This window comes from Hemiscyllium ocellatum, chromosome 24 (genome assembly GCF_020745735.1).
Source record: "Hemiscyllium ocellatum isolate sHemOce1 chromosome 24, sHemOce1.pat.X.cur, whole genome shotgun sequence".
Taxonomy (NCBI): Eukaryota; Metazoa; Chordata; class Chondrichthyes; order Orectolobiformes; family Hemiscylliidae; genus Hemiscyllium; species Hemiscyllium ocellatum.
The window spans coordinates 28,416,728-28,442,644 of record NC_083424.1 but is presented as its reverse complement, the minus strand read 5'-3'; the positions used below and the strand labels follow the sequence as shown (position 1 = coordinate 28,442,644).

General features: G+C 38.4%; 1 protein-coding gene across 7 annotated transcripts in view; it reads left to right on the top strand.

Annotated features, from left to right (window-relative positions):
- The window catches only part of LOC132827125 (lysine-specific demethylase 2B-like), a 219,067-nt gene that overhangs the window by 78,921 nt on the left and 114,229 nt on the right, over positions 1-25,917 (top strand). For all 7 annotated transcript variants that reach the window (XM_060843632.1, XM_060843630.1, XM_060843629.1 and 4 more), the window contains 3 exons: positions 630-808; positions 16,211-16,317; positions 24,733-24,826. In XM_060843632.1, coding sequence (XP_060699615.1) covers positions 630-808; positions 16,211-16,317; positions 24,733-24,826 — 380 coding nt within the window. The remainder of the gene's footprint in view (positions 1-629; positions 809-16,210; positions 16,318-24,732; positions 24,827-25,917) is intronic.

Sequence of the window (25,917 nt, the reverse complement as noted above, 5' to 3'; positions counted from 1 at the left end):
TAAACGCCAGTTTTATGTTTTTCCCTAAGGTTATGGGGCTGTGTAAAAATAGCTTGAATTGAATGAATGGATGTGAATGTTTTGACATCAGCTCCAAGTGTGCAGTTTAAAATGAACATCTGGTACTTCTGGTTTTTTTTTGATGGGATATGACATTGTAGATAACGTTAGCATTTCTTTCCCATCCTTAAACTAAAGTCTCTTGCAAGGCAATCTCAGAGGGCAGTTGAGAGTGGATCCCATTAAATCGTATATAGGCCAGACCAGGTAAGGTGGCAGTTTTTTTCCTTTAAAGAACATTAATGAACTAGATAGGTTTCTACAACAATCAATGGTAGATTCATGGTGACCATCCCTGACTGCTCTTTGGTTTCAGATTTATTAATTGAATTTAAATCCCTTCAGATGCTGTAAATCTGTGTCCCCAGAGCATTAGCCTGGGTCTGTGGTTTACTAGTCCAATGACATTATCACAATGCCATCATCTTCCATCATGTTGCTGTTATCGGCTAATATATTTATTATATACATTTATGCAATATTACACTTTGCCATATTTCAATATATGTGGGTATATAAAGTTAAACAGTAAAGTGAAGCTGACGAGAATTGTTTTATGTTTTGTGTAGGGAGTCGCCGTGTTGTGGATGTCATGGATGTGAGTACCCAGAAAGGAATTGAGATGAGTATGTCACAATGGGTTAAGTACTATGAAACACCAGAGATGGAAAGAGAGAAGCTGTATAATGTCATCAGCCTGGAATTCAGTCATACAAAACTTGAGAATCTGGTCAAACGGCCCAATGTGGTAAGAAAATTATATGCATATATCAGTTAAATTACGTCTGCATCTATAGAAACTAATCAAAGCATTCGATCAATTCCTTTATTTATTCTGTTGGAAGACTAACATCTCTTATGGCAATAACATTATTTCTATGTCTTAATATTTTAACACTAATTAATTTGTGTGCTAATGGCACCAGTGTAATGAAACAAAAAGAGCCTACTGAGGAAATTAGGTCTCCAAATTGAAGCACTTCACTTTCAGTATTTAAAACCTAAGGTGCAATGTTAGCTGCAGTAATATTTTAAAAATAACTGCATCTTAGTTAATTGTTAACACTATGTTCAATGAAATTTCATTTTTGTTTTGGAAATATTTCATGCATTTATTTAAATTTCATAAAATTTAATGCAATTTTGGTGTTCACACTTTCAATATGAGCTGATTTTGTTAGAAAGAATTTGAAAGAAATAAACTGGCTGTTTCTCTCATTTGCTAATCAATTGATTTCAATCCTTGAGAACAATAAATAGGTTTAAGTTGTGAGTCAAAGTTCCATAAACCTGTCTAGCTACCTCTTGTATGTATCCTCCTCAAGAATAGTCATTGACCCTGCCTCTGCACCTCTCTGGGAAGGAGAGTTACAAAGACCCACCAGCTTCTTAGGGGAAAACATAAGTTCCGTAATACCAACCAACTGTTTGTGTGCCTCAAAAAAGGAAAGCTCGAATGTCAAGTTTTCCATGGTGACATGTTGCATTTTATGCCACTGGCTGTAGAGCAATATGTCAACATTTTGGCAGCTTCATTCCTACTCTTGACAATTTCTAAAAGAGCTTTTTGTTTACACTCACTGGGACTGACAGCACAATTTTTTTGTCTGTACCATGTGAAGTATTATTTGTGCATTATTCCACTGGCTGCCTTACTGGGACCACTGTTTACACCTGAAGTTCTGCATGACCTTCATAGGTTTCCTCCGTTTTGTCTCCCTGCTTTGGGAGGCATAACTTGCTCAAGGCTTAGCTGCATGTGATCTGTGGTTTCTTTATTTCAGAAGTGGCCAATTTATCCATGTATTTTCAGGCTATTTTTCTGTCAGTGCTAGTGCTGTCAGGCCCATTCTCTGTTTACTTTATCAACAGATATGTGCTTTGCTATAGCCATCACTGGCTACTGATCGATATTTAAATCTTGCTGAAGTTGTTCCCTCTTTCAGTGCAGGAACTCTGCACACAATTATAATGTTTTCCTTACTGTTCCAGTTGAGATCAGTCAGTTAGCCATGAACATTTCTGATCTATCCATCTCTGCCATAGCTGAAAATTTATTTACCCATTTTGAATGTTTCTGTCTAGCTGAATAAATTTATTCAGTTATGTATTTGAAAGTAGTAGTGAATCAGTGGTATTTAAATTCCATGTCGTTTTCAAGTTCGGGAAATCTGAATCTCCAACTCCAGGCAGCCTTGTTTTATTTGAGCATATTTCCTGCTTGCTGGGTTATCCAAGTTTCATGCCAAGGAATTGGATATTGGGAGAAAACTGTTTGTAGCTGATGGACAAATACTAAACCGGAATGAGAAAATGGGGTATAAGTGAAATTAATTGAAATATTGATATTTAAGTTTTACTTGCAGTTATTATTGATATTTATCAAAGCAGACCATGTAAACAAAAACATTATAGATAATTCTGATTAAGCTTTTTAAAAGGGGTGAAGTTCACCATCAAATGGAAATTGGGATAATGCATTTTTTTTACATAATTACCATGAACAAAATTTCAATTTCCATAATCTAATTTTAAAGGCTATGATTTTATCTGCACAATTATGCTAGTTACAAAGAAAATTCATTTTCAGCAGTTTTATTTTGAGGAGAGAAAAATTGAGGCTCAAATATTTTTGTGCATTGAATTGTATTTCAATTGTGTGTGTTTGTTGTGTTTGCGAGAGAGAGAAAATGAGAGATATTTGGTTTTAAAGTTAGTTTTGCACTGTCAATGGATTTTGCCAGGATAGAAAATTTGGAAATTAATTTAATATGTAGAAAATTGTCATTAGCAGAGATATTTGCACCAAGTGCAGTGTTTTATATTTATTCATTTGACATTATTGCGAATGTCATATTGATCTGTAACAAGGTAGGGCCTAAGGTCTTAATTATGAATTCGGGACATGCAGAGTTTAAGAATTTAACTTTAAATTATTTGCAGCCATACATTTAGAACTTCGTAAGTATTTAGCAATTGCTCTTAACATCTGTGAAGCGTCACAATACGATGCACTGTGAAGTAAAGATCTGTTATTTGGTGATATTTTAATGAAAGTTACTTTAGTCGCAAGTTCATTGAAAGGGAATGGCATTTCCGAAACCATTTGTGAATGCACAGCTATATCATTACAAAATTAGGCTATGCTAAATCTGTCTATAATTCAGTTAAGGGACAATGGTTCATGTTTAATCTTACGCAAAACTGTGTCTTAAGACACTTTTTTGTTCACCTAATATCCAGGATATTCAGGTTGACTGTTGGTTAATGCTGATGAATAACAAATACAGTAGTCCCCTTATACCCATAGGGAATACGTTCCAGGACATCGAAACCGTGGATATGAGTGAACCCATTTGTTTAAATGGGAAATGTATCTTCCCGGGAGCTTCCCAGTCCAGGGTTCTGGAACATTCCCTGTAATATGTTTGGACCGTGGGTAACTGAAACTGTGAAAAATGATTCCATGGATATAGGGTTTGCCCTGTACATAATTTTTATGAAATTAGAATTTCCTTAGCCTGGAAGTTTCAAGGTGTTTTACAAGAGGGGGAGAAAATATGAAGAAGTTATAAGGCTTTGAAGGCTGCCATGAAGGATTAATTCAAATTATCTGAAAGCTTGGTCGAAAAGAAAAGTTTCAAGACTGGTTTTTAAGGTTTGTGGAAAAGAAAGGCAGGACTTTTAGGGAGTGTGTTTCACAGGATGTGACTACGTAGTTGAAACTTAGACCAACAGCGGGTATACAAGGCCAGAACTTGCAAGGGTTTGGAGAACATTCAGAATTAGGAGAACTAAACCTTCGGTAGGATTCTGCTTCAGAATCAGAAGGCAAAGAGTTCTAGCCCCACTCCTGTCTTGGAGTGTAGAGATTAGAATTTGGTCTATATGCTGGGTTGGGATGCTTTTTGGCACAGCCTCATCCAGGTGGAGTGACCACTGGCTCAGTGATGCACAAGGGTTGCGATTCATCCTTGTTCCGGTTAGCATTATAGAATTGGAGACCAACATGCCAGCTCTACAAGCATGCTTAATATCCATCAGAGTACAGATGGAATTGGCCATGTTTTTTCATTGTAAAAGGTAGGTGGGCCATTTTTTGTCTAATTTGCAACCCACCTAGAACTCTGAACTTAAAATCCACAAATGAGGAAATGGAAAATACTAGAACCTCCAGAAATGCTTTATTTTTAATTTTAAAAGATCCCTTGACTTGTGAAGAGTGAGGATCAATATTACAATTCTTGCAAATAACAAAATTCTCATCTGATGTCATTTACATTGAGAATTTTTTTGTTTGTTTTCTTTCCAGAGATGTTCAAGCTAGATGGATTGGCCTTTCTAAATTGCCCTTTGTGTCCAGGCATGTGCAGGTTAGGTGGATTAGCCAAGAAATACAAGGTTACAGGGGTAGGATAGGGGTGGTGGTGCTGGGTGGGATGCTCTCTAGAGGGTCACTGTGGACTAAGTGGGTCGAATGGCCTGATTCCATGCTTGTTTCTATGATTCTATATGACTCTATGATTCTCGTTTCAATTAATAGATTCCAATTTCTGTACCTTCTCTGAACGCTTTGTTCCTTCAGCACTAAGGTATTATTATTGTCTCAATTTCTGCCTCCTACTGTTGCAAGAATGTCCTCAGTTTTAAATCAACAGTGGGAGCTTGGATTGAAGTCAAGCATTGAGGAGGCAAGCTGTTAGTTAAATATGACAGTACTCATGTAGCAGCTGAAAGTTACTGGTATGACACTGTGGCATCTGCTCTCTTTGGTGACATTGACACAATAGCCAGAAAGATGCCAGTCAGGAGAAACATCTTTAGGGAAAAGTGTGAACCTGTATAACCTGACTACCTGTACTTCTAGCCTCCATCAGTGACAATGGCATCCAGTCTAACATGAATCTATGAAGAAACAGACAATATAATTGAGACACTGTCTTGAAAATTAGTACATACTTTTTTTTTTAAAATCAGGATTGATATATTTGTGTTCAACTATTTCTAAATTTATATTTTCTTAATGTTAGTGTATTGAACCTAACATAAAAAACGGTTGGAATTAATTTTGCATCTACACTTTCAAGTGTAAGAATGTTTCATAATTTGTCACAAAGCTATTGCAAATCTGTATTTATGTTTAACTGAAATTTTATCAATGTTCTAAAATCCACTCCACATTTCAATTCAAAATATAGATGCTGCAAATCCTGAAAGTAACGCTGCATTCAGGGTTTGTATTTGAGCAGAATCCAGATTGTATGAATAAAGGAGTGTTTCTTAGATTATAAATGCAGAGCTGAATACATTTTACGTAAGTGAAAAATTCAAATCAAATAGATTCATAATAAATATACAAGTCACTTGCTTGTCTTCAATCTTCTGATTCAGTGATCAATCAAAGTAACCAGTGTAAATTGACCAGTAATTGGATGAAATAATGGGGTTTCAGGGGAAAAACAATGCATGTTGATGTGGATACATTGCTTCAAGTGTATGAACATTCCAGATAAATGGATGCTATTGCGAATTTAAAACAAGCACATGCATACCTGGCTGAAAACAGTGAACATGAGGAGCATGGAGATTCACTTTGTCTGGATGTACAGTTCAATTTATTCTTGTTAATTCAAAAACATTTTTAGCTTAGTTAAAATCATTGAATACAGGGTATTATGGTGGTTTTATATGAGCAATTTGGAGAGAAAGCACAGGAAGCATTTTAATTTTTGTCTTATGCATACATCTCAAAAAGAAAAATAAGTATTCAGCCATGAATTTCTCCTGTGTGGCAAATAATTAATGTGACTTCTGGCTTATGGCAGACCTAAGCAATAGAGTATTCTCCAGGAGTTTAGCTCATTTTTTTGTTAGCTTTTTGTTAATCAGTAAACTGATGAGGGTTTGTAGATTTGTTGACATTATCTTTAATTAAATTTTCCAGCCCATCCCTTTCCTGCAGTAATGTGGCCTGTCAATAGGGGTCACGTTTACTGGTGTTTCAGCTGGACAACAATTAAACAAGAAATGCCTTTTCAGGCATCTGATTCTCTTACAATTTCAACTCTGGCTTCGCTTGCCCAGCAGAACAACTCCTAGCTCAGTAGCACATTCACAGAACCATCTTAGGCACAATACCAGGCAGCTAGTGATGTAACTGATATTTATAAAACCATGAGCATTCCCAACATAAGTCAACTTCACTTTGTCTATCCTGGAGTCTTTTGCAGAAGCCAATAGCGTTCTTCTGTCCTAGCTGTCTAAACCTTTCAGCACCATTCTCTTTTTGCTACCAGCCTGTGTGCCCTGCAGCAGACTGCTCCAAATGTTCTGGTTTCATCACAGTTCTAAACCTGAAAACCAATTGCTAACTCCCTGGAAAAATATGTTTCTTGGAATCTTCCTTTGTCAGATTTGACAAATTTGGCAAGCAGTTTTTCACCATGCAGAGTGAAGTGCTAGATTTCATGCTATGCCTTGAGTTTCTATAAGCACCCAATGATATTTTAAATTTAAAATTCTAATTCAAGCTATTTTCCCTAAATGTGTTTCTGGCTGCTGATATATATTGCTGTGCTTTATACTTGAACAAATAATTTGCTGTACATGATTAAGGGCATTATTGTGTACCAAGTGGGTAGCTGCGTACTGCTAAGTGCCATCTGTTGTCTTCAACTTCGATTCCACAATTAGAATAGTGACTACACTTCAGTGGTACTTCATTGACTGTAAAGTGGACCACAATGAAGTTAGGAGTAGTACTGTACAATGGAGTACGTGTTGCTAAAGCCAAAGTGCCGGCATAAATGGATGTCACCTGTGGGAAAAGATTTGCTAACCTATGATAGGCCCACAAAAGCAAAATTGGCCAAACTGTACCAGAACACCCAGAATTCCCGGGCAGCTCACAAACCAAATCAGACAGCACGCAGACAAGGGTATAGACTTTCAGCTCCTGCGGACAATAACAGAGCACCACAGATATCTCAAAGCCCCAAGGGCAGTTTCACAACCCAGCAATACTAAAGCCACACAAAGAGCAGGACAGACCGAGAACATACTCCAGGAACAGGACCATGGAAGCATCTCCCCACTTCAGAGGAGACATTAACACCGACCTGTGAATAGGAATGGAACCGTCGATAATGCCAGGTTGAAGGAACAGGACATTCATCCAGTAACTGTTTTCCAATTAGCTTCCTTGCAACTAGATTATTCCATTTCCAGATACATTGTGGCCTCCCATTTCTTAATCAGTGCCATTGTGCAGCATTGCTATAAAACTGGTCTCATCCTCAGCTCCGGAAAGAGAAATCTGATCAACCTGTACAAACTGTCAGTGCTGTGTCAGCTGGTATGTTTCTCTTCCAGCGATATCACTTGCAATAAACTGCTTGTCAATTTTACTTCAAGCTGTGTTTTGTGATTTCTGACATATTGGGCAAATTTTTCCGACATCACCGATGTATTTCAGATACTGCTGCTGATGGCACACATCTCCGTGACAGAACCTTTATCGTCAGGATATTTTAGTGATAATGACCTAATCTGATTTCTGAAACCTTCCAGGCAGCAATGTGCACCTATGTCCAGAGCAGTCTGGATCTGCTCGCATTTCTGTTGTCCTGAGCTCCCCTACTCCCAGCTCCATTCCTCCAGTCTCCACTCCGCTGATAGGATGTCACAAAAGCGGTTACTGCAGTTAGCAGTAAATGCACTAATGTATAAACATTTAGTCTTCTTGTGTTCCAGGTTATCTCTGGGTGCTCAGTTTTATGGCAGGTGTATTTCAAAAATCCCTTGGCTACTTCACAACTCACTTCCTTCACCTCACTTGATTCTTATTGAGCACAGTGTTTCCATAGGATTTGCTTACTGTATATTGCTCAGTCATCGAGCTTGATTTGTGACCACATGGAAAGAATCACAGCCCAGTTTAGTTATCAGCTAAATAGTGATTATGAATCAAAATGACAAGCAATTTCTTTCTTTCTCTTTTTGTCCAACTTAGGGTGGCTGAGTCAAAAAGTGTAATGTCATGTATATTTGATGCTGAGATAGATATGCTCTTGATCAGTAGAGGAATCATGGGTAAAGGGAGGAAAAAACAGGAAAGTGAATATGAGGAATATCGGATTAGCCATAATCCTATTGAATGGCAGAGCCAAATGGACTACTTCTGTCCCTATTTCATATTGTCTTGTGGTTAAATGTGTCTTATTTGGTGAAGATCAGTGAGTTCGCAGAGCAGAGATTGAACCTAGGGAATCGATTCTGAAGGACCCAGTTGAACATAATTTAAGTGGTCACTATGACTGTTTGAAAAATCTTTGTCTTTGTGATGAGATACCTTTCCTCTCTGTGTAAATTGCAGTGCAGTCAATAGATTTTCATCTAAGAACCACTATCCAAGCAGGAAGTTTAAAACCTGTTACTTTCAGCTTTTTTTTAATAGGAGTATAGTGAAACTCTGAACATAAGATAACAGGAACAAACTGATCCTGTCCTGTCTATTGTTATGGACCAGGCCAGACCTCATCAAAACGCTTCAAGAAGGTGGCTCGGACCTTAATTTTTTGAGTTGTTTTAAGCAGGTGTACAGTGAATATTTCAGGAAGTCATGCAAATACCTCAGTAGCTCGACCTATAAGTTCTGTTTAGATCAGCAAAACCCACATGGTTACTGCAATTGTTAGCCATTTTTCAAATGAGATGAAAAAGATTTCCACATCATTCTCACCAAATTTAGGCAATGCTTGAATATACTTAACCAGATTCTCATCAGGCCTTTGGCTATCATGGGTTTGCCCATCTTCACTCTCTTCCTCACTAAGCTTACCTTCAGCCTTCATCTCTATCCCTTTGAACTGATTTTCCTGTCTAAGTGCCAATTTCTGAAGTTAAAACTCCCTTTCTTCCTTTCCTCTCGTTCTTCTTTTTCTTTCTCTCTCTCTCTCTCTCTCTCTCTCTCTTTCTGTCTTCTTTTTGTTCTGCTAAAGTGATTTGTTCTTTTTCTCTTTCTTCTGCTTGTAATTGTAATTCAATCTCTTTCATTTCTGTTGCCCTTTCCTTGTCTTTTGCCTCTAACTGAAGCTGCTTCATTTTCAATCGAACTTTAGCCATCTGCAAAGATTCCAGTGGTGTTTCCAGCAAATTTAAATGCTGAGTTACAGTAGTAATTATGGAAGGAGGCAGCTCCAACTCCAGATTGTCTGCTAATTCTAGCAGCTTGGCTTTATTTACCTTTTCTAAGGCTCCCAAAGTTACTTCTTCCATCCCCAGAAAATTTGTAGTGACTGAAAGAACCATTACTATGTTAGGCACTGTTTAAACCAACCATATTCAGCACCTGGGACAAAAGACACTAACACCTACCACTCGCCCCTTTCGAGTCCAACAACTCTAATCCCAATTTGGAACTGTAGAACAAATCCTGCAAAGAGCCCTCAAACAGGCTAGACCCCCTCAAAACATTTCAAGAAAGTAGCCCCAACCCTAACTTTGCTCATTGTTTTAAGCAGGTGTAAAGTGGGTACTCCAGGAGGGATGCAGCTGGCCCAACCACTTAGTTTTATACAAAACAGAATTCATTTGCAAGATTACCAAATGAAACAAAAACAAAAGAAAACAGAATACCGAACAACTTTACCTATCCAAAATTCAAACCGACTGTCCTAACTGAATGATGCTGTTCCAAATTCCAGCAACAACTCCCATAAACACCTGTTGGCAAAAATGGTAAAATCAAACACAGGATCTTACAGGAGAGAAAGAGAGAGATATGGCAGAGGGATTCAGTGTGGAATACCTTCCATGTAGTTGTTGACTGGCAGCCTAAAAAAAACTGACTGCTAAAAACCAAACTAGAGAAAAGACGAGCAGGGAGAGCCAGCCACTACCTTTTAATTGTTCGAGTTTTTTCAAAACCTGAAAGCCTTTTTCCTGAGGCAGTATCTGTTAGTTATAATCAAATTGGCCCTGAAACCCATCCATGCCAGACATCTCGGCGACCCGGCCTTGTACAATATTTTATCAAAAAAAAGGACAGCGCAATCTTGTTAAAGGAGCATCATCATCACACGTTAGTAGCCCAAAATTACTTTAAACATTTTGTAATCTTCAGTTTCTTTTGTCCTAGGTTTGAAGTTCTTGATGTCATTTTTTTGTATGAAATGGCAGCTCAGTCATAGAAATGAATTTCTTGTAAGGCCTAATGCTTGAAAGTCTACTTATTTGGATGAACTGGAAGTTGATGACTCCTTACAAAGGAGCATAAGTACAGGAGTAGACAATGCAGATTGTCTAGTCTTTTTACTTATCTCATTCCCCATAACCCTGTACACCACTAATAATCAAAAATCTATATATCTCTGCCTTAAGACATACTCAAAGACTGAGCCTGCAACCTTTGGGTTGAGAATTCCAAACGTTTGTAACTCTATGTAAAACAGCTCTTGAAAGCAAATCTTAGCAGGACTTGTACACATAATGCTGAAAATGTGTTGCTGGAAAAGTGCAGCAGGTCAGGCAGCATCCAAAGAGCAGGAGAATCGACGTTTCGGGCATGAGCCCTTCTTCAGGAAGTCTCATGCCTGAAACATCAATTCTCCTGCTCTTTGGATGCTGCCTGACCTGCTGCACTTTTCCAGCAACACATTTTCAGCTTTGATCTCCAGCATCTGCAGTCCTCACTTTCTCCTTATACACTTAATGGTAAGGTCCAAGGGAATGTTGCTGAACAAAGAGACCTTGGAGTGCAGGTTCACAGCTTCTTGAAAGTGGAGTCACAGGTAGATAGGATAGTGAAGAAGGCGTTTTGGTATGCTTTCTTTTTTTTGTTCAGACAATTGAGTACAGGAGTTGGGAGGTCATGTTGCAGCTTTACAGGACATTGGTTAAGCCACTGTTGGAATATTGGGTGCAATTCCTATCAAAAAGATGTTGTGAAACTTGGAAGGGTTCAGAAAAGATTTACAAGGATGCTGGCAGGGATGGAGGATGGAGAGGCTGAACAGGCTGGGGGCTGTTTTCCCTAGAGCGTTGGAGCTGAGAGGTGACCTTATAGAGGTTTACAAAATTATGAGGGGCATGGATAGGATAAATAGGCAAAGTCTTTTCCTTGGGGTGGGGGAGCCCAGGACTAGAGGCATAGGTTTAGGGTGAGAGGGGAAAGATTTAAAAGAGACCTAAGGACCAACTTTTTCACGCAGAGGGTGGTACGTGTATGGAATGAGCTGCCAGAGGAAGCGGTTGAGGCTGGTACAATTGCAACATTTAAGAGGCATTTGGATGGCTATATGAGTAGGAAGAGTTTGGAGGGATATGGTCCAGGTGCTGGCAGGTGGGACTAGATTGGGTTGGGATATCTTGTTGGCATGGACAGGTTGGACCGAAGGGTCTGTTTCCATGCTGTACATCTCTATGACTCGATGACCTAAGTGACACTCTCCTTACTTTTAGCATGGTACCCTGGTTTTAGACTCTGCAACCAAGAGAAACATTTTAGTTGCATCTACCATGTCTACTATCCCGTTTTAAGTATTTTGTAGATTTCAATGAGATCACCTCTCCATTCTTCAAAACTCAAATACTGACCCAGTTTACTCAGTCTCTCTTCACACTACAGTCCTACCATCCTGGGAACATATCTAGTGAACCTTCATTTCACTCCCTCTATGTCAATAATATATTTCTGTGATAAGCAGACCAAGACTGCACACAGTGCTCCAGGTGCAGTCTAACCAAACTCCAATACAGTGAAAACAAAACTTCACTACTCCTGCATTCAAATCATCTTGCAATAGAAGCCAATATTCCCTTAGCCGTCCTAAGAGCTTGGTGCATCTGAATATAAGTCTTCAGTGACTTATCGACAAGGACACTTAGATCTCTTTGTACATCTACCCTTTCCAACCCTTCCCATTTAAGAAATGCATCTTTTATTTTCTACAAAAGTGGATAACGTCACATTTTTCCATGTTATATTCCATCTGATATATTCTTAACCAATCACTGAGCTTGTCTAAATCTTTCTGAAGGGCTTTCCATTTTTCTCACAACACACATTCTCACTAACTTCCTGTTATCCATGTATTTGGAAATACTGTGTTTGGTGGCCACCTCCGAATCATTAATTTATATATTGTGAACAGTTGGGGCCCAAATACTAATTGTTATGGTACCCCACAAGTCACTATGCCAATATGAGATTGACCCATTTATTCCAACACTGTTTGCTGTGTTTGCCAGTATGCATCTCATGTGCTTTAATTTTTCAAACCAGTCTTCTGTGAGAGGTTTTATCAAAAGCATTCTGAAAATCTAAATATTTAATGTTCATTGGCTTTACCTTATCAACCTTGTTAGTAGCATCTTCAAAAAACTCTAAGTTTGTCAACATGATTTCTTATTCACAAATCCATGCTGACTAAGCCCAGTCAGATTTCTATATTATTCTTTAAAACAGAATCTAACATTTTTCTTACTACTGATGTAAGGCTAAGAGGTCTTAGTGTACTGATTCTGTCTTGCTCCCTTCTCTCTTAAATAGCAGGGTGACATTTGGCATCGTCTGTTTCACAGGAATCAATCCAAAATAATTTTAGAAGGCAACCACCAACACATTGACTAATCCACAATCACCTCTTTCAACACTCTGGGATGAAAACCATGGGATTCTTAAGATTTATCAACTTTCAGCCCAATTAATATCTCCAATACAAACTTCTTACTAATACTAATTTCCTTCAAATCATTCTTCTTAGTCACTTGGATCTTCAATTCTCAGAGTTTTTTTGAATGAATATAAATGCTCTTACTCTGACTTTAATGGGCTCACATTGTTTTAGCCATATGTCTCAGTTTTACATACCCATAGAAGCTTTTATAGTCCATTTTTTGTGTTTTTAGCTAGATTGTCTATATTTACAAAAGGTTCAAATTTGAGTATTTTTCCACGAGTCAGAAGACTGGAGAAAAGTGGGTTCACCAAACAAGTAGCAAGGGTTACAGTTTGAAAGTGAGGTGACAATGTTATGGCAATTGCCGTTGGCCCAGAAATCAAGACGATCAAATGCAGAAATTAAGTTGGCATAGTGAAATGATGCTAAGATGTAGAACAGCATTTTGTTTATTCTTTAATTCTAGGCCAGCATTTATTGCCCATAACTAATTGCCCTCTGCACACCTAGGGATCAACCATATTGGAATCACATGTAGATCAGACCAAATAGGATGGCAGATTTCCTTCCCTAAAGCGCATCAGTGATTCAGATGGGTTTTTATAATGATCAGCAGTGGTTACATGCATGCATGCTATTAGGCTAGCATTTTATTACAGATTTTTATTGAATTCAGCTTTCATCATCTGCCATGATGGGATTCAAGCACACATTCTCAGAATATTAGCCTAGGCGTACCAGTAGACCACTGCCTTCTCCAAAATGTTACTGGAGTTGCACTCATCCTGACAAGTGGAGAGTGTGCTATCAGACTCCTGATTTGTAGCTGATGGACAGGCTTTGAGAAGACAGGAGGTGAGTTACTTGCAGCAGAACTCATAGACTCACTAGCTCTTGAAGATGCAGTATTTATATGGCTGGTTCAGTTCAGTTTCTAGTGACAAGCAGTTCTCCAGGATGTTGATAATAGAGGGATTGAATGTCAAAGGGACATTTTTGCTGGAGATGGTCATGCTTGGCACTTACGTGGCACACATGTTACTTGCTACTTATCGCACCAATCCCTAATATATTCCAGGTCTTCTTGTTGGAAATGAACATGGATTTCTTCAATATCTGCAGAGTCATGACTGATGCTATGCATCATGCATCATCAATGGGTATCCCCGCTTCTGACTTATAGATAACCCTGCTTCCCTTATAGCAACTTGTCCTCTTCCTCCTGTTCTCCCAGCCATGTGTTGTTCAAGGAGAAGCCTTACTTAGTGCAAACAATCTGGGAGCAACTGGTAGCTCCAGAAACCTTGAATTCAACAAAATGTTTACTGTCTACCATACCACTGCCTCTCCATTGTTATAAGACTTTGTTATAATTTGAGCCAACAATGAAAAACACTTAACACATGCCAATTCTTACCAACAGCCAGAAGAAAGTAGCAAGTAATAAATCTTGATGATGACTTTAAATAGTAAGAGTTGCACCTGTTTTGCGCTGCTTAGCTTGTGCTCAACTGTGTGAGATTTAAGAGAGGGTGTAACCTGGAACTTCAAAATATCAGCCTGTTGTGGTGCAGTGGTAATGTCTCTACCTCTGGATCAGGAGGTCTGGTTCAAATCCCACCTGTACCAACATTGTGTAATGACATTCCTGAATAGGTCGAATAGAAAATAGTTCGAACTCTAAAGTGGTGGCATTAGTGTTCAATCAATGTTTCAACCTGTATCTTTTGACAGATATTTTCTGTATGTTTAGAGTGTAGGTTTGCTCGCTGAGCTGTAGGTTTGATGCCCAGACGTTTCATTATCTGGCTAGGTAACATCATCAGTGGCGAGGTAATGAAACGTCTGGATATTAAACCTACACTCTAAATCTCAACCTGAGCTACAACCTTGTGATTCTCTGTATATGTTAACATCAGTGTGATTCATGGCAAAAGTGTGCTCGGAGCAGATACCATTTTGGTCTCTAAGTGGCCCTGGTAGCTATCAAGCTCAGTTTTGTTCAAAAGTTTTGCTTTCAAGTTTTTATTTTGTATTTTTGAAGTAGATAATTTTAGCTGATCATTCTCATCTGCGGCATCGAGCGATTGAATCACTGCAGTACTTTGAGCAGTGATGCTCTCACAGCAATGTTGGATTAGAAATTCAAGATTCTGCAGCACAAATGTTGCCTTTTTTTCTTGTTACTGAAAGTCAGGATACTAAAGTCTTTAAACTTAATGAATGCAGAAAACTTAAATGATGGTTGGTGCTTTTACCCAAATTTGAGGGTTCTGTGCTTGGGGTTTGAGTTTAATTGTTTTTGAAGCACTTGGCATGAACAGAATTTGATGTCTTAAAACTTTAATGGGATTGCATCCGATGAATGAATTGGTAACCAGTGGGCAAAACAAATTCTGCTTAGATCTTGCATGGTGAGGTGGCTTGATGGTTGTGAGGTGTTGTAATTGTCTTGTATATTTCTTTATTTTGAAGTGGACAATTAATTAAGTTGCTTGTTCCTGTTCATTATCCAGTGAACCCTGTTGGAAACTTTTGCCTGCGTGAGTGTTTATTGCTGACAGTATCAACTTTGGTTTTCAAAGCCTATTGTGTAATGTGCTTTCTCTGAGCAACACGGTGACTCAGTGGTTAGCACTGCTGCCTCACCGTGTTAGGGACCCAGATTCGATTCCAGCCTCTGGCCACTGTCACTGTGGAGTTTGCACATTCTCCCTGTGTCTGCGTGGGTTTCCTCCAGGCGCTCCAGTTTCCTCCCATAGTCCAAAGATATGCAGGTTAGGGTGGATTGGCCAAGCTAAATTGCCCATAGTGTTCAGGGATATTAGGTAGGTGTATTAGTCAGGGTAAATGTAGAGTAATAGGACAGGAGAATAGGGCTGGATAGGTTTTGGAGGATCAGTGTGGGCTTGTTGGGCTGAAGGGCCTGTTTCCACACTGTAGGGATTCTGTTCAATTCTATTCTATTCTAACTTAGATGTTTTTTCTTATTACTTAACAGCATTTTTCATAATGTCCAAAATGAAATGCTTTGCATATCTGCAAGATTGATTTTTTAATTTTAAAAGCTTCTTTAACGTAATTGCAATGAGCATAGCTAATAAATATCCAACATAAAAGACAGGTGTCATGGACGTATTTATTACTTGGGTGCAATAAAGGCGCATTGCTATATGAAAACAACCCTGAATAAAACTGACATCCTGTTGTAATTAATTCACTGCCGGTCAAAATATGTATAAGCATTCTATTCTTGCTAAAGTTGACAAATCTGCTTACCTTTTGAGTTGAATGAAATGTAATTTTTGGGTGAATGGTGGGGATCAGCCATACTCGAACCATTTATAAACCAAAGCTGAATGGAGCACATCGATGTGAATTTTGACAGACGTCGATGCTTCTGGACCTGACATGATATATTTTTTTTAATTTACTAATTTCTACAGATGTTCAATGTTTGTTTGTTTCAGGTGGACCTGGTGGATTGGGTGGACAACATGTGGCCACGGCATTTAAAAGAGAAGCAAATGGACTCAACAAATGCAATAGCAGAAATGAAATATCCAAAAGTTCAGAAGTAAGTGAGAATTATTTTTATGTTGAAAGCAAACTTTGAAATCTGTAAACATTTTTACATCCTCAGCTACATGGCTGAGATACATATTCCAATTTTAGGATTTGCTGAGGGATCTAATCTTGATACTTTTGCATTAGATTAATGATGTGCCATGTGGAAGCGACCAGTCTGATTCCTGTTCAGGAATTCTGCTCCAGAAACTAAAGTTAAATAGATGATAGGGCATTTCTTTGTGCTGGTTAAACCAGACATCTGTGAGAGTTATATTCACTGCACTCCCATTCATAATGGAAATTATTTTCTTTTGTGCAATGTGTCAATAGTTTATCGTTCTGCTTTGAGTTATTGTCACGTTTGAGCTAAACTAACTCACTAAATACTTGAACGTACGAATATGTGGGAGTAGGTATTTTAGCTATGTTTTATTATTCTTTGACATCATGATTCATCTGTGACCTAAACCCCTCCACCCACATCTTGGCCCTTGTCCTTTAATATATTTGGTTGACATAAATATGTCAATCTAAGATGTAAAATTAACAATTGACCAAGTATTAACTGCTTTTACAGAGGAGAGTTTTAAACTGCTACCTATTTACTGGTAGATGTATTTTCTAAGCTCAGTCCTGAAGAGTTTGTTTTTAAGTTTTTGCACTTGTTCCCCTCTCATAGGAACAGGTTATTCAACCCCTTGAGCCTGTTCTGCCATTCAATGAGATCATGGCTGATCTGTGCCCTAACTCCTATATCCCTTAATACCTTTGTTTATAAAAAAAACTTATCTAGCTCAGATGTAAAATTAACAACTGGTTCAGCATCCACTGTCATTTGAGGAAGAGAGTTCCAAATAGCACCCTACTCTGTGTGTAGGAGTGCTTCCTAAAATCTCTCCTGAATGGTCTGTCCCTAATTCTTAGATTATGCCCCTTGTTCTAGAATTCCTAATCAGTGGAAATAGTTTATCTTTATCTACTTTGTCTTTTCATGTTTATATTTTGACTGTAACTCTTATAGATTCCCCAACCAACAGAAATAGTTTATTTCCTGATCTATCTTTCTCTATTTTGTACACTGAAATTTCCATCAAATCAACACCTGCACGAGAAGGTTTGAGGCGAGGTATTCTTCTGCTAATGACCATCTCTTGGGCACAGGTGATAAAATACTTTTCATTTGCCTAGATAACTGCAATATGAGAAACAGGAAGAAGCTGACAACATCCATGTCAAAGCAACTGATAGAATAAGCATCATTTTCTCTACTGGTGCACAATGACTGCAGTGTATACTGTGGACATGTTGCAATGTAGCAGTTTGTCAAGGCATTTATGACTGCACCTTCCAAATCTGTGGCTAGAAGAACATATATAGCAAGTGCATGAAAACAGAACTGCCTGCAGATTCCCCCTCCAAAACACAGTTCACTCTGACTTGGAAATGTATAGCCATCCTTTCCTTGTTGTGAATCAAAGTCCTGGAAGTTCCTAACTATACCCACAATCTGTAGCATCGACTAAACGTCACTCCACCAAGGGCAAATACAGATAGATAATAACTGCTGGCACTGGCAACAATGCTCATACTGGGAGTAAATGGCTGAGCAACTGAATACATATTTTAGCTCTGTCTTCACAAAAGAGGACATAAATGAAATACTAAAAATGTTGAAGACTGCAAGATTTAGTGATAGGGAATAACTGAAGGAGATCAATATTCGTAGAGAAATGGTGCTGGGACAACTGCAGGAGTTGAAAGCAGATAAATCCCCAGGCCCTGATAATTTACATCTCAGAGTACTTAAGGAAGTGGCTTGGAAATAGTGGTCATCTTCCAGGATTCTATGGACTCTGAGAGAGTCCCTGCAGATTGTAGGGTAACTAATGTTACTCCAATATTCAAAAAGGGAGGTAGAGAGAAACCAGGGAATTATAGACCAGTAAGCCTAACATCCGTATTGGGGAAAATTCTCGAATCCATTATCAAGGATTTTATAGCGGAGCATTTAGAAAGCTGTGGCGGAATCAGACAGAGTCAGCATGGATTTATGAAGGGGAACTCATGCTTGACAAACCTGTTGGGATTAATGAAGATGTAACTAATAGAGTTGACAAGGTGGAGTCAGTTGATGTAGTATATTTGGACTTTCAGAAAGTGTTTGGCAAAGTCCTGGAATAAGAGACTATTATGCACGATCAAAGCGCACGGGATTGGGGGATATTATTGAGATGGATAGAAAACTGGTTGGCTGAGAAGAAACAAAGGGTAGGAATTAATGGGTCCTTTTCAAATTTGCAGGCAGTAACTAGTTGAGTGCCAAAGGGATTGATGCTAGGACTCCAACTATTCAGATTAGATTAGATTCCCTAAAGTATGGAAACAGACCCTTCAGCCCAACAAATCCATACCGACCCTCCGAAGAGTAACTCACCCAGACTCAGTCCCCTACACTTTATTTACCGCTGACTAATGCATCTAACACTACCTGACCTGTACATCTTTGGACCGTGGGAGGAAACCGGAGTACCCGGAGGAAAGCCATGCAGACACGGGAAGAATGTGCAAACTCCACACAGACAGTCACCTGAGGCTGGAATTGAACTTGGGTCCCTGACGCTGTGAGGCAACAGTGCTGACCACTGAGCCATCATGCTGCTGTGTAAATATATATTTACAATGATTTGGATGAGAGAACATCCCAAAGTTTGCAGATGACACCAAGTTGGGTGGGGAGGGTGAACTGTGACGAGGATTTAGAGGTCCTTCAGCATGATCTGGTCAGGTTGAGTGAGTGGGCAAATCAATGGCAGATTCAATATAATTTAGATAAATACGAGGTTATTCACTTTGGAAGCAGAAACAAGAAGGCAGATTACGACCTGAATGGCTGTAAATTGGGAGAGGGGAGTGTGCAGCAGGACCTGGGTGTGCTTGTACATCAGTTGCTGAACGTAAGCATGCAAGTAGAGCAGGCAATAAAGTAGGCAAATGGTATGTTGGCCTTCAGTCTGAGAGGTTTTGAGTGCTGGAGCAGGGATGTGTTGCTGCAGTTATACAGGGCCTTGGTGAGGCCACGCCGAGAATATTGTGTGCAGTTTTGTTCTCCTCTTCTGAGAAAGGATACTGTTGTTTTTGAGGGAGTGCAGCAAAGGTTTACCAGGCTGATTTCCCTCTGACTAATGCACCTAACACTATGGGCAATTTAGTGTGGCCAATCCACCTGACCTGCATATCTTTGGATTGTGGGAGAAACTGGAGCACCAGGGGGAAGCCCATGCAGATATGGGGAGAATGTGCAAACTCTACACAGACAGTCGCCCATGGCTAGAATCAAACCTGGGACCCTGGTGCTGTGAGACAGCAGTGCTTTGTAAACTGTACTGTTTAATAAAATTTTAAAAAAAAGGAGGTATAGAATCTCCTCTGTTCAAGGGGCTAACTCCAAGCTCGCTGGTCCCACAACCAGTGTATTGCTGTTGGTTAAATAGGTTATCTGGACTGGAAGATATTGCCTTCCATTTTTCTTCTTTGTTTTTGTGTTTTTGATTTTTGTTCTTTTCTTTTACTGAGCTGTTTTTAAAAATATATAACCAGGAGATATAGAATCTCCTTTGTTCAAGGGACTGACGCTGTAATAGCTGGCCACAGGTAGTTACTGAGCACAAGTAAATAAAGGGTGACTTGGTTTAGGGATACTGGCCTCTGTGCGGTTATTGCACTAGCATTTGGCTTCTTGGAGACAAAGCCCTTCAGTGGAGTTTTTGAAGTGTACTTTCAGTGTAAACAAGGAATTTAAACAAACACATACTTTCAGTAAATGTCTCACAAATTTGGGTGGTATGTTGCATTGAATAGAATGCAAAATTTAAGACCTACTTTGGATTGTTGTACACTCTTTAGTTTCTGTTCTGGTGCATTTGCCTTTCTTAATAGTACTTGCTGCAGAACTTCAGCTTGTACATAGTCGTAGACCAAAGGGTCTTGAAAAAGACCTTTGGTCCAACTAGTCTATGCCAAACATATTCCTAAACTGAACTAGTCCTAATTGCCTACTCCTGGCCCATATTCCTCCAAACCTTTACTGTTCATGCACTTATCCAAATATCTTTTAAACATTGTAATTATACCTGCATCCACCACTTTCTCAGGAAGGTAATTCCACATATGAGCCACCCTCTGTGTAAAATATTTCCCTCATGTCTTTTTTAAATCTCTCTCTTCTCACCTTAAAAATGTGCCCCCAGTCTTGAAATCCCCTATCCTAGGGAAAAGACAACTACCATTAACTCTATCTAAGTCTCTCATTATTTTATAAACTTCTGTCAGGTCACATGATAACCTCCTACGCTCCAGTGGAAAAAGTCCCACCCTATCCAGCCTTTCTTTATAACTTAAACCTTCCATACCTGGCAACATCATTGCTTAGAAGTTGAATAGTTTTGTATTGTATATACTGAATTGAATATGAAAATATTGGAATAGTAAAAGTTTTTTCCTGAAGTTTCTTCTAAATAAAGGAATAGGGCTTACAAAACGAGTATTATAAAGCCTTGTATGATCAGGTATGTTCTTGGAAGTTGTTTACAGAGGTGTGTGTGTATAATGGGAACAACAAAAAGCGATTCATCTTGGAACTTTCATGAACGAGTCTCAGGTGGAAAACTTTGTTATAGGCATTTCTAGTATGAAAATATTGAATAGGTAAATGCAACATTTTAAGTTCACTGTCTTAGATTACTTTTGGATTCCTTTTGGCTTGTGTTACATTTCCATGATTTGGAAAATGCCTTTATCGACCTAAACAAAACCCATACTATGCTTGTTTTTGTAATTACCTCAGAGACTAGAGAAAAATTGAGCACTGACATGTTTTTTTTTAAAAACATCAAGTGCCATTATTTAATTTTCCTGGCTTCAGAATCCAGTAGAATAAACTATCGATTCAGACTATGACTTTTGGCGAAGAATTGGCAAAAGTTTTACTAAAGAATAATAAGATACGTGAATAGATGTGGTCATCCATTTTAGATTTGCTTAATATCCTTCTCCTTAAGACTATAAAATAACAAATATTAACCTTGGTTACACTAAACAGCAATGTAATCGAAATGGTGTTAACGTTTACAAGGCGGTTGTTAGTCCTGAAAGTATCTTGCTTTTTTTTCCTCTCTTTCTGGCCTCTGATTTTGAAAAGGAAGGTCTTAACAAGATATACTTATTAGGTTTAAGTGTTGACCAAAGGTGACTATAATATTTGATTCACTCCTAAAGAACTGCCAATAAAAGAAGACAAAATCAATTGACTTGATTGTCTTAACCATATGCATAAACATTTTTTAATGACCAGGTATCTCTCCCACTTTTACTCCCTGCCATTGTCATATCTTGGAAGGATTTACAAGTTGGTACTCAGCCTGTTTGGTCACCTTGGTTACCAGATCCTGGTGTGGGCTTCTGGCTCAGAAGTAGGGTTGTTACTACTGTGCCACAAGACCTCATCTGTGTATCGCTTTCCCAAAATTTTCTTTCCTTTCTCCCATCTGAAACCAAAGCAGCCATTTTTCACGTGCAGTTCTGGAGAGTGAGTGAAGGCAAGCTGCTTGCTTGTGAGATGGGCATCACGGTAAGATCTGTTCTTGTCCTCATTTGATACCCACAGAAATGCACTTACTGAGGTGGAGAGAATAATGAATATCACAAGGAACAGTGACTGACTTTCTTTTCCTCTGTTGCTTGACCCCCCCCAACCAGTTCAAGAATGCCTGGTCTACCTCTACAATTGCTTGGTAGTAACAAGTGTGACACATAGCCATCTAAAATACTGGACAATGCAACTCGATATGAATGAGCTTAAATATTATTGAGATAAGATTACATCCCTTATTTTGTAGTCTCAAAAAGATTGGAGGAGAAACTGGCAGATTGTGCTCATTAAATAAATGTGATGGAATCCCTACTGTCTTTCCAGTCGTACTACAGAGTTAATATGTTCCCCTACTGTGCCCATAGCTCTTCAACTGACACCTGGATCTGACAAAAAGCCTAATTGACTTCCAGTTCACTCTTTTATTCCTTAAGGTATTGGGTGTATTAGTCATTTTAATTGATTTTCTGTGAAAATGTTTATATTTATTGTGACAGGAAGCATATGAGTGCTAGTTGTCTTTTCTGAAATGTATTATTATAGTCTTATGCCTGTTTGTGACAGTGATGGATCCCCTATTCGATTGTGTGTGTGTGTATATATTTGTGTATCAGAAACATAAAAGTCTTCTTTGGCAGTGCTGATTGCATCAGTTCATTGTGTGAATGATAGAACCCTTAATTCGCCTTTTAAGGTTGTGGGGAAGCTCAGTGATTGCAATTGAAATGCAACTTGGCAATGGGTTTCAGGCAAACAAATTTAAAGCAGCATACAAAGTGGTCTGATTAACAAGGTGAAATGCAGTATAAAAATTATTTGTCTTCACTCAAGCTTTACTAAAGACATGTGACAGGCACGCAGTAGTTGTAGATGCCGCTGCATAAACGGCAGTTACGTTATAAAAATGGACTCTAAAAAAACAGATTTGGGGATTTAGACAGGTTGATTTAAAAGTATATTAGAAATAATTGTCCTTTTATTTATTTTCTTATGTGAGCTGAAATATTTCTAATTGAAATTAAAATTGCAAGCACTGAACCCTGCAAGCTTAAATGCAGATCTTGATCCACTGTTCTGTAGTGGCTAAACTACAGCGACTCTGCCTCTTTAATTGTGAAATAACGGATCATGGTTATGTAAGCTAGTCTGTTTCCTGAAATAGGTTATGCAGGTTCACACAAGTTGTGGTTTTGATGGGCACTCGAATGTCTCTGGCAATTGCTGTGCAAGGAACATGGAGGGTCTAGTTACCGTCGCTGAGTCAGGAGAACTGTAATAGTAACAATGGGGAACAAAGACCATTAGACCCTGTAAATTGCCTGAGCTGTCTTCATGACATCAGTGCATATCTTTCTGTCAACCTCAATCCTGGATCCTGTTGCTAGGCAGCGGACTTCTCCTTACCAGAAGCAGCTCTGATCCGCAGACTGCTGCTGTTGCCACCTGGTACAGTCCTTCACAGCCTATCAGCAGAGGAGAGTGTGCATTGCCTGCACACTGCTTAGATTTTATCTCTAAAATGAAGGCAATAAGTGAAGAGAAGATGAGGCAATAAATGATCCTTAGAAGAGTTCAGCAACGCTGACACATCATAACCCACAAAAAGCAGCAACCGGAGTAATGGTGGGTTCACATTAACAGCTGAATTATTTTTAAGGTGCATGGAGCATCAGTTCAGTATGATTCAGCCATTAGTTAGAACTGATGGCTGCTGCTGAACCTAACAGGACTGGGGAATCATGCAGTGAGTGTAAGAGAGCAAATGTTTGCAGCATTTAATCATCCTACAGATATACAATCAGAATTTTCTTTTTTAAGCAATACTTATTTATATATGTGGATATTGAGGTATTATTATCTGTATTGAAAGTGTAATTGATAAATGCTGACATGTAATTGCTTTGTGAGTCTTTTACCCTGTTATTTGGTATGTATAACTAAATAGGACAAATTGTTTTTTTCTGTTCACTTGTAAAACTGGGTTCAGCTGCTGTACAAATGTGCAATAGAATTGAATTGCAGAAAATTATTTTACACACACCAAGATTGGTAAAGTTCACACTTGCTTGTGGGCCATACATTTGCTAGCTGAATTCTACAACTACTTTAGGTGTGTGCAAGTGGAAGCTATATGTTTCTAAATAGAAGTAATTTAATTATAAATTTACTCCTTCAAATTGATTACGCATTAGGAGAGCATTTTCCATTAACATATTTATATCTTAAACTTGAGAATTTGTTTCTTCAATTTGAATGCTGCATTTGTGAGATGGATTACAGAATAATCTTCCCTTTGTGAAAAATAAAAGATCAACCAAAGTTTCTTAAACATGAAACTATTTTTTCTTTCCCCCTCTGATTCAGTGAACTTAGAACATATTATTACAGTCTAATTAATATCCATTTGTAAGTTGATGCCTCTTTCTCACAATATCCAGCATATCAATCTCACTCCAGGTTTTGAAACACACCTGCAGTATGGTTCTCATTGATGCAGTGAGGATTATATATTATTTGCTAATTGTCATAGAGGGCAAAAGATACTGAAACCCCAAAATGGAAAAAAAATCTTTAAATTTGTTAGAATTATTATGCAGTGTCATTATGTTTGAATTAAACGCCTTGTATTAAATGTCTGTCCTTGTTGACCTCCATCATGTCATTAGAGGACATTACTTGCTGCTGTTCTTGGTTATGATTGAATCCTCATGTAGGTCAACAACTTGCTGATTGCTAAAGTATGAAGTGATTAATTGTTAAATGTTTTCTCTGCAGGTACTGCTTAATGAGCGTCAAAGGGTGCTACACAGATTTTCATATTGATTTTGGTGGCACTTCTGTCTGGTATCATATTCTTCGAGGAGGGAAGGTGAGCAGTGAAGCACTCACTTATTTGTGGTATTTGAACTATTATTTATTCTTAAATTTAATGAGCTTTAAAATTGAGTAGTTTGTGTATACAGCTGCTCATTTGGTGATTATTTTAAGTCAAGGATTATATTCAACATGGATAAACAAATGAGAGCATTTTGGAAATAGAAATGATTGACCTCTTTGATTTTAAATGCATAACAAATCAAAACTGAAGTTTCCTTTCTGGGTAAAGGCTTTGCCTTGTAGAATTATGGCTAGGAAGATCCAAGATTTGATTCACAGACGGTATTGAATTCATTGATCTGGAACAGTAATTGGACCGCTTCTCCAATGACCCCTAGAAGGCAAAATGTTTGGATATTAGGATAGGACATGCTTGACTGTGGTATTTGTTGCATCTCAGAGTGCTATGCGGTGTTTTGGTGCTAACAGTCTAAGTTTTTGTATGAAGAATAGTTAGTTAAATGTGTTTTTGAAACACTTGTGAAAGTGTGCCCACAGCAAAAGCTGTGCCCACTGGCTCCAGAAATGAAGTGGAGAAATGTAGCGATTTTTCTTTCCCAAAAAATATGCAATGAACCAATGAATCTTTATATATTTTTGATTATGATTTCCTATGGTAATCAGGTATGCTTGCTGTTGTTAGACATCAATTTGTTAAACAATTGAGAGTACCATTTTTGTCCTTATTTAGATACTGGAACCTGAATTGCCGAGTTTAGTAATGTAGCTGTATGAACTGGGTTTTCATTCTGGTCCTTTGGATTTGGCTGTTTAATTGTTTTGATGTTTGAGTAAGCTAGCTAATATGAAATGGAGAATTGTGTACTTCCACAAGTAAATACATCATAACTGTCCACAAATCATAATTCTGATGGATGGAAGTAAGATGTCCTTTTTGAGTGTGTGATGTAAGTGCACAAGCCAACCATGACCAGCTCTATTTAAAGAAAGCTACAGATGTTCAGGACCCAGAAATCGATAACCTGTTCAGTTTCTGAGATGGTGAGTTTTGTAATCTGGTTGCCTTAAAATATCCAACAAGTCAAGTTATGGATACAGTGTTACAAGTTAGTGCAAAATACT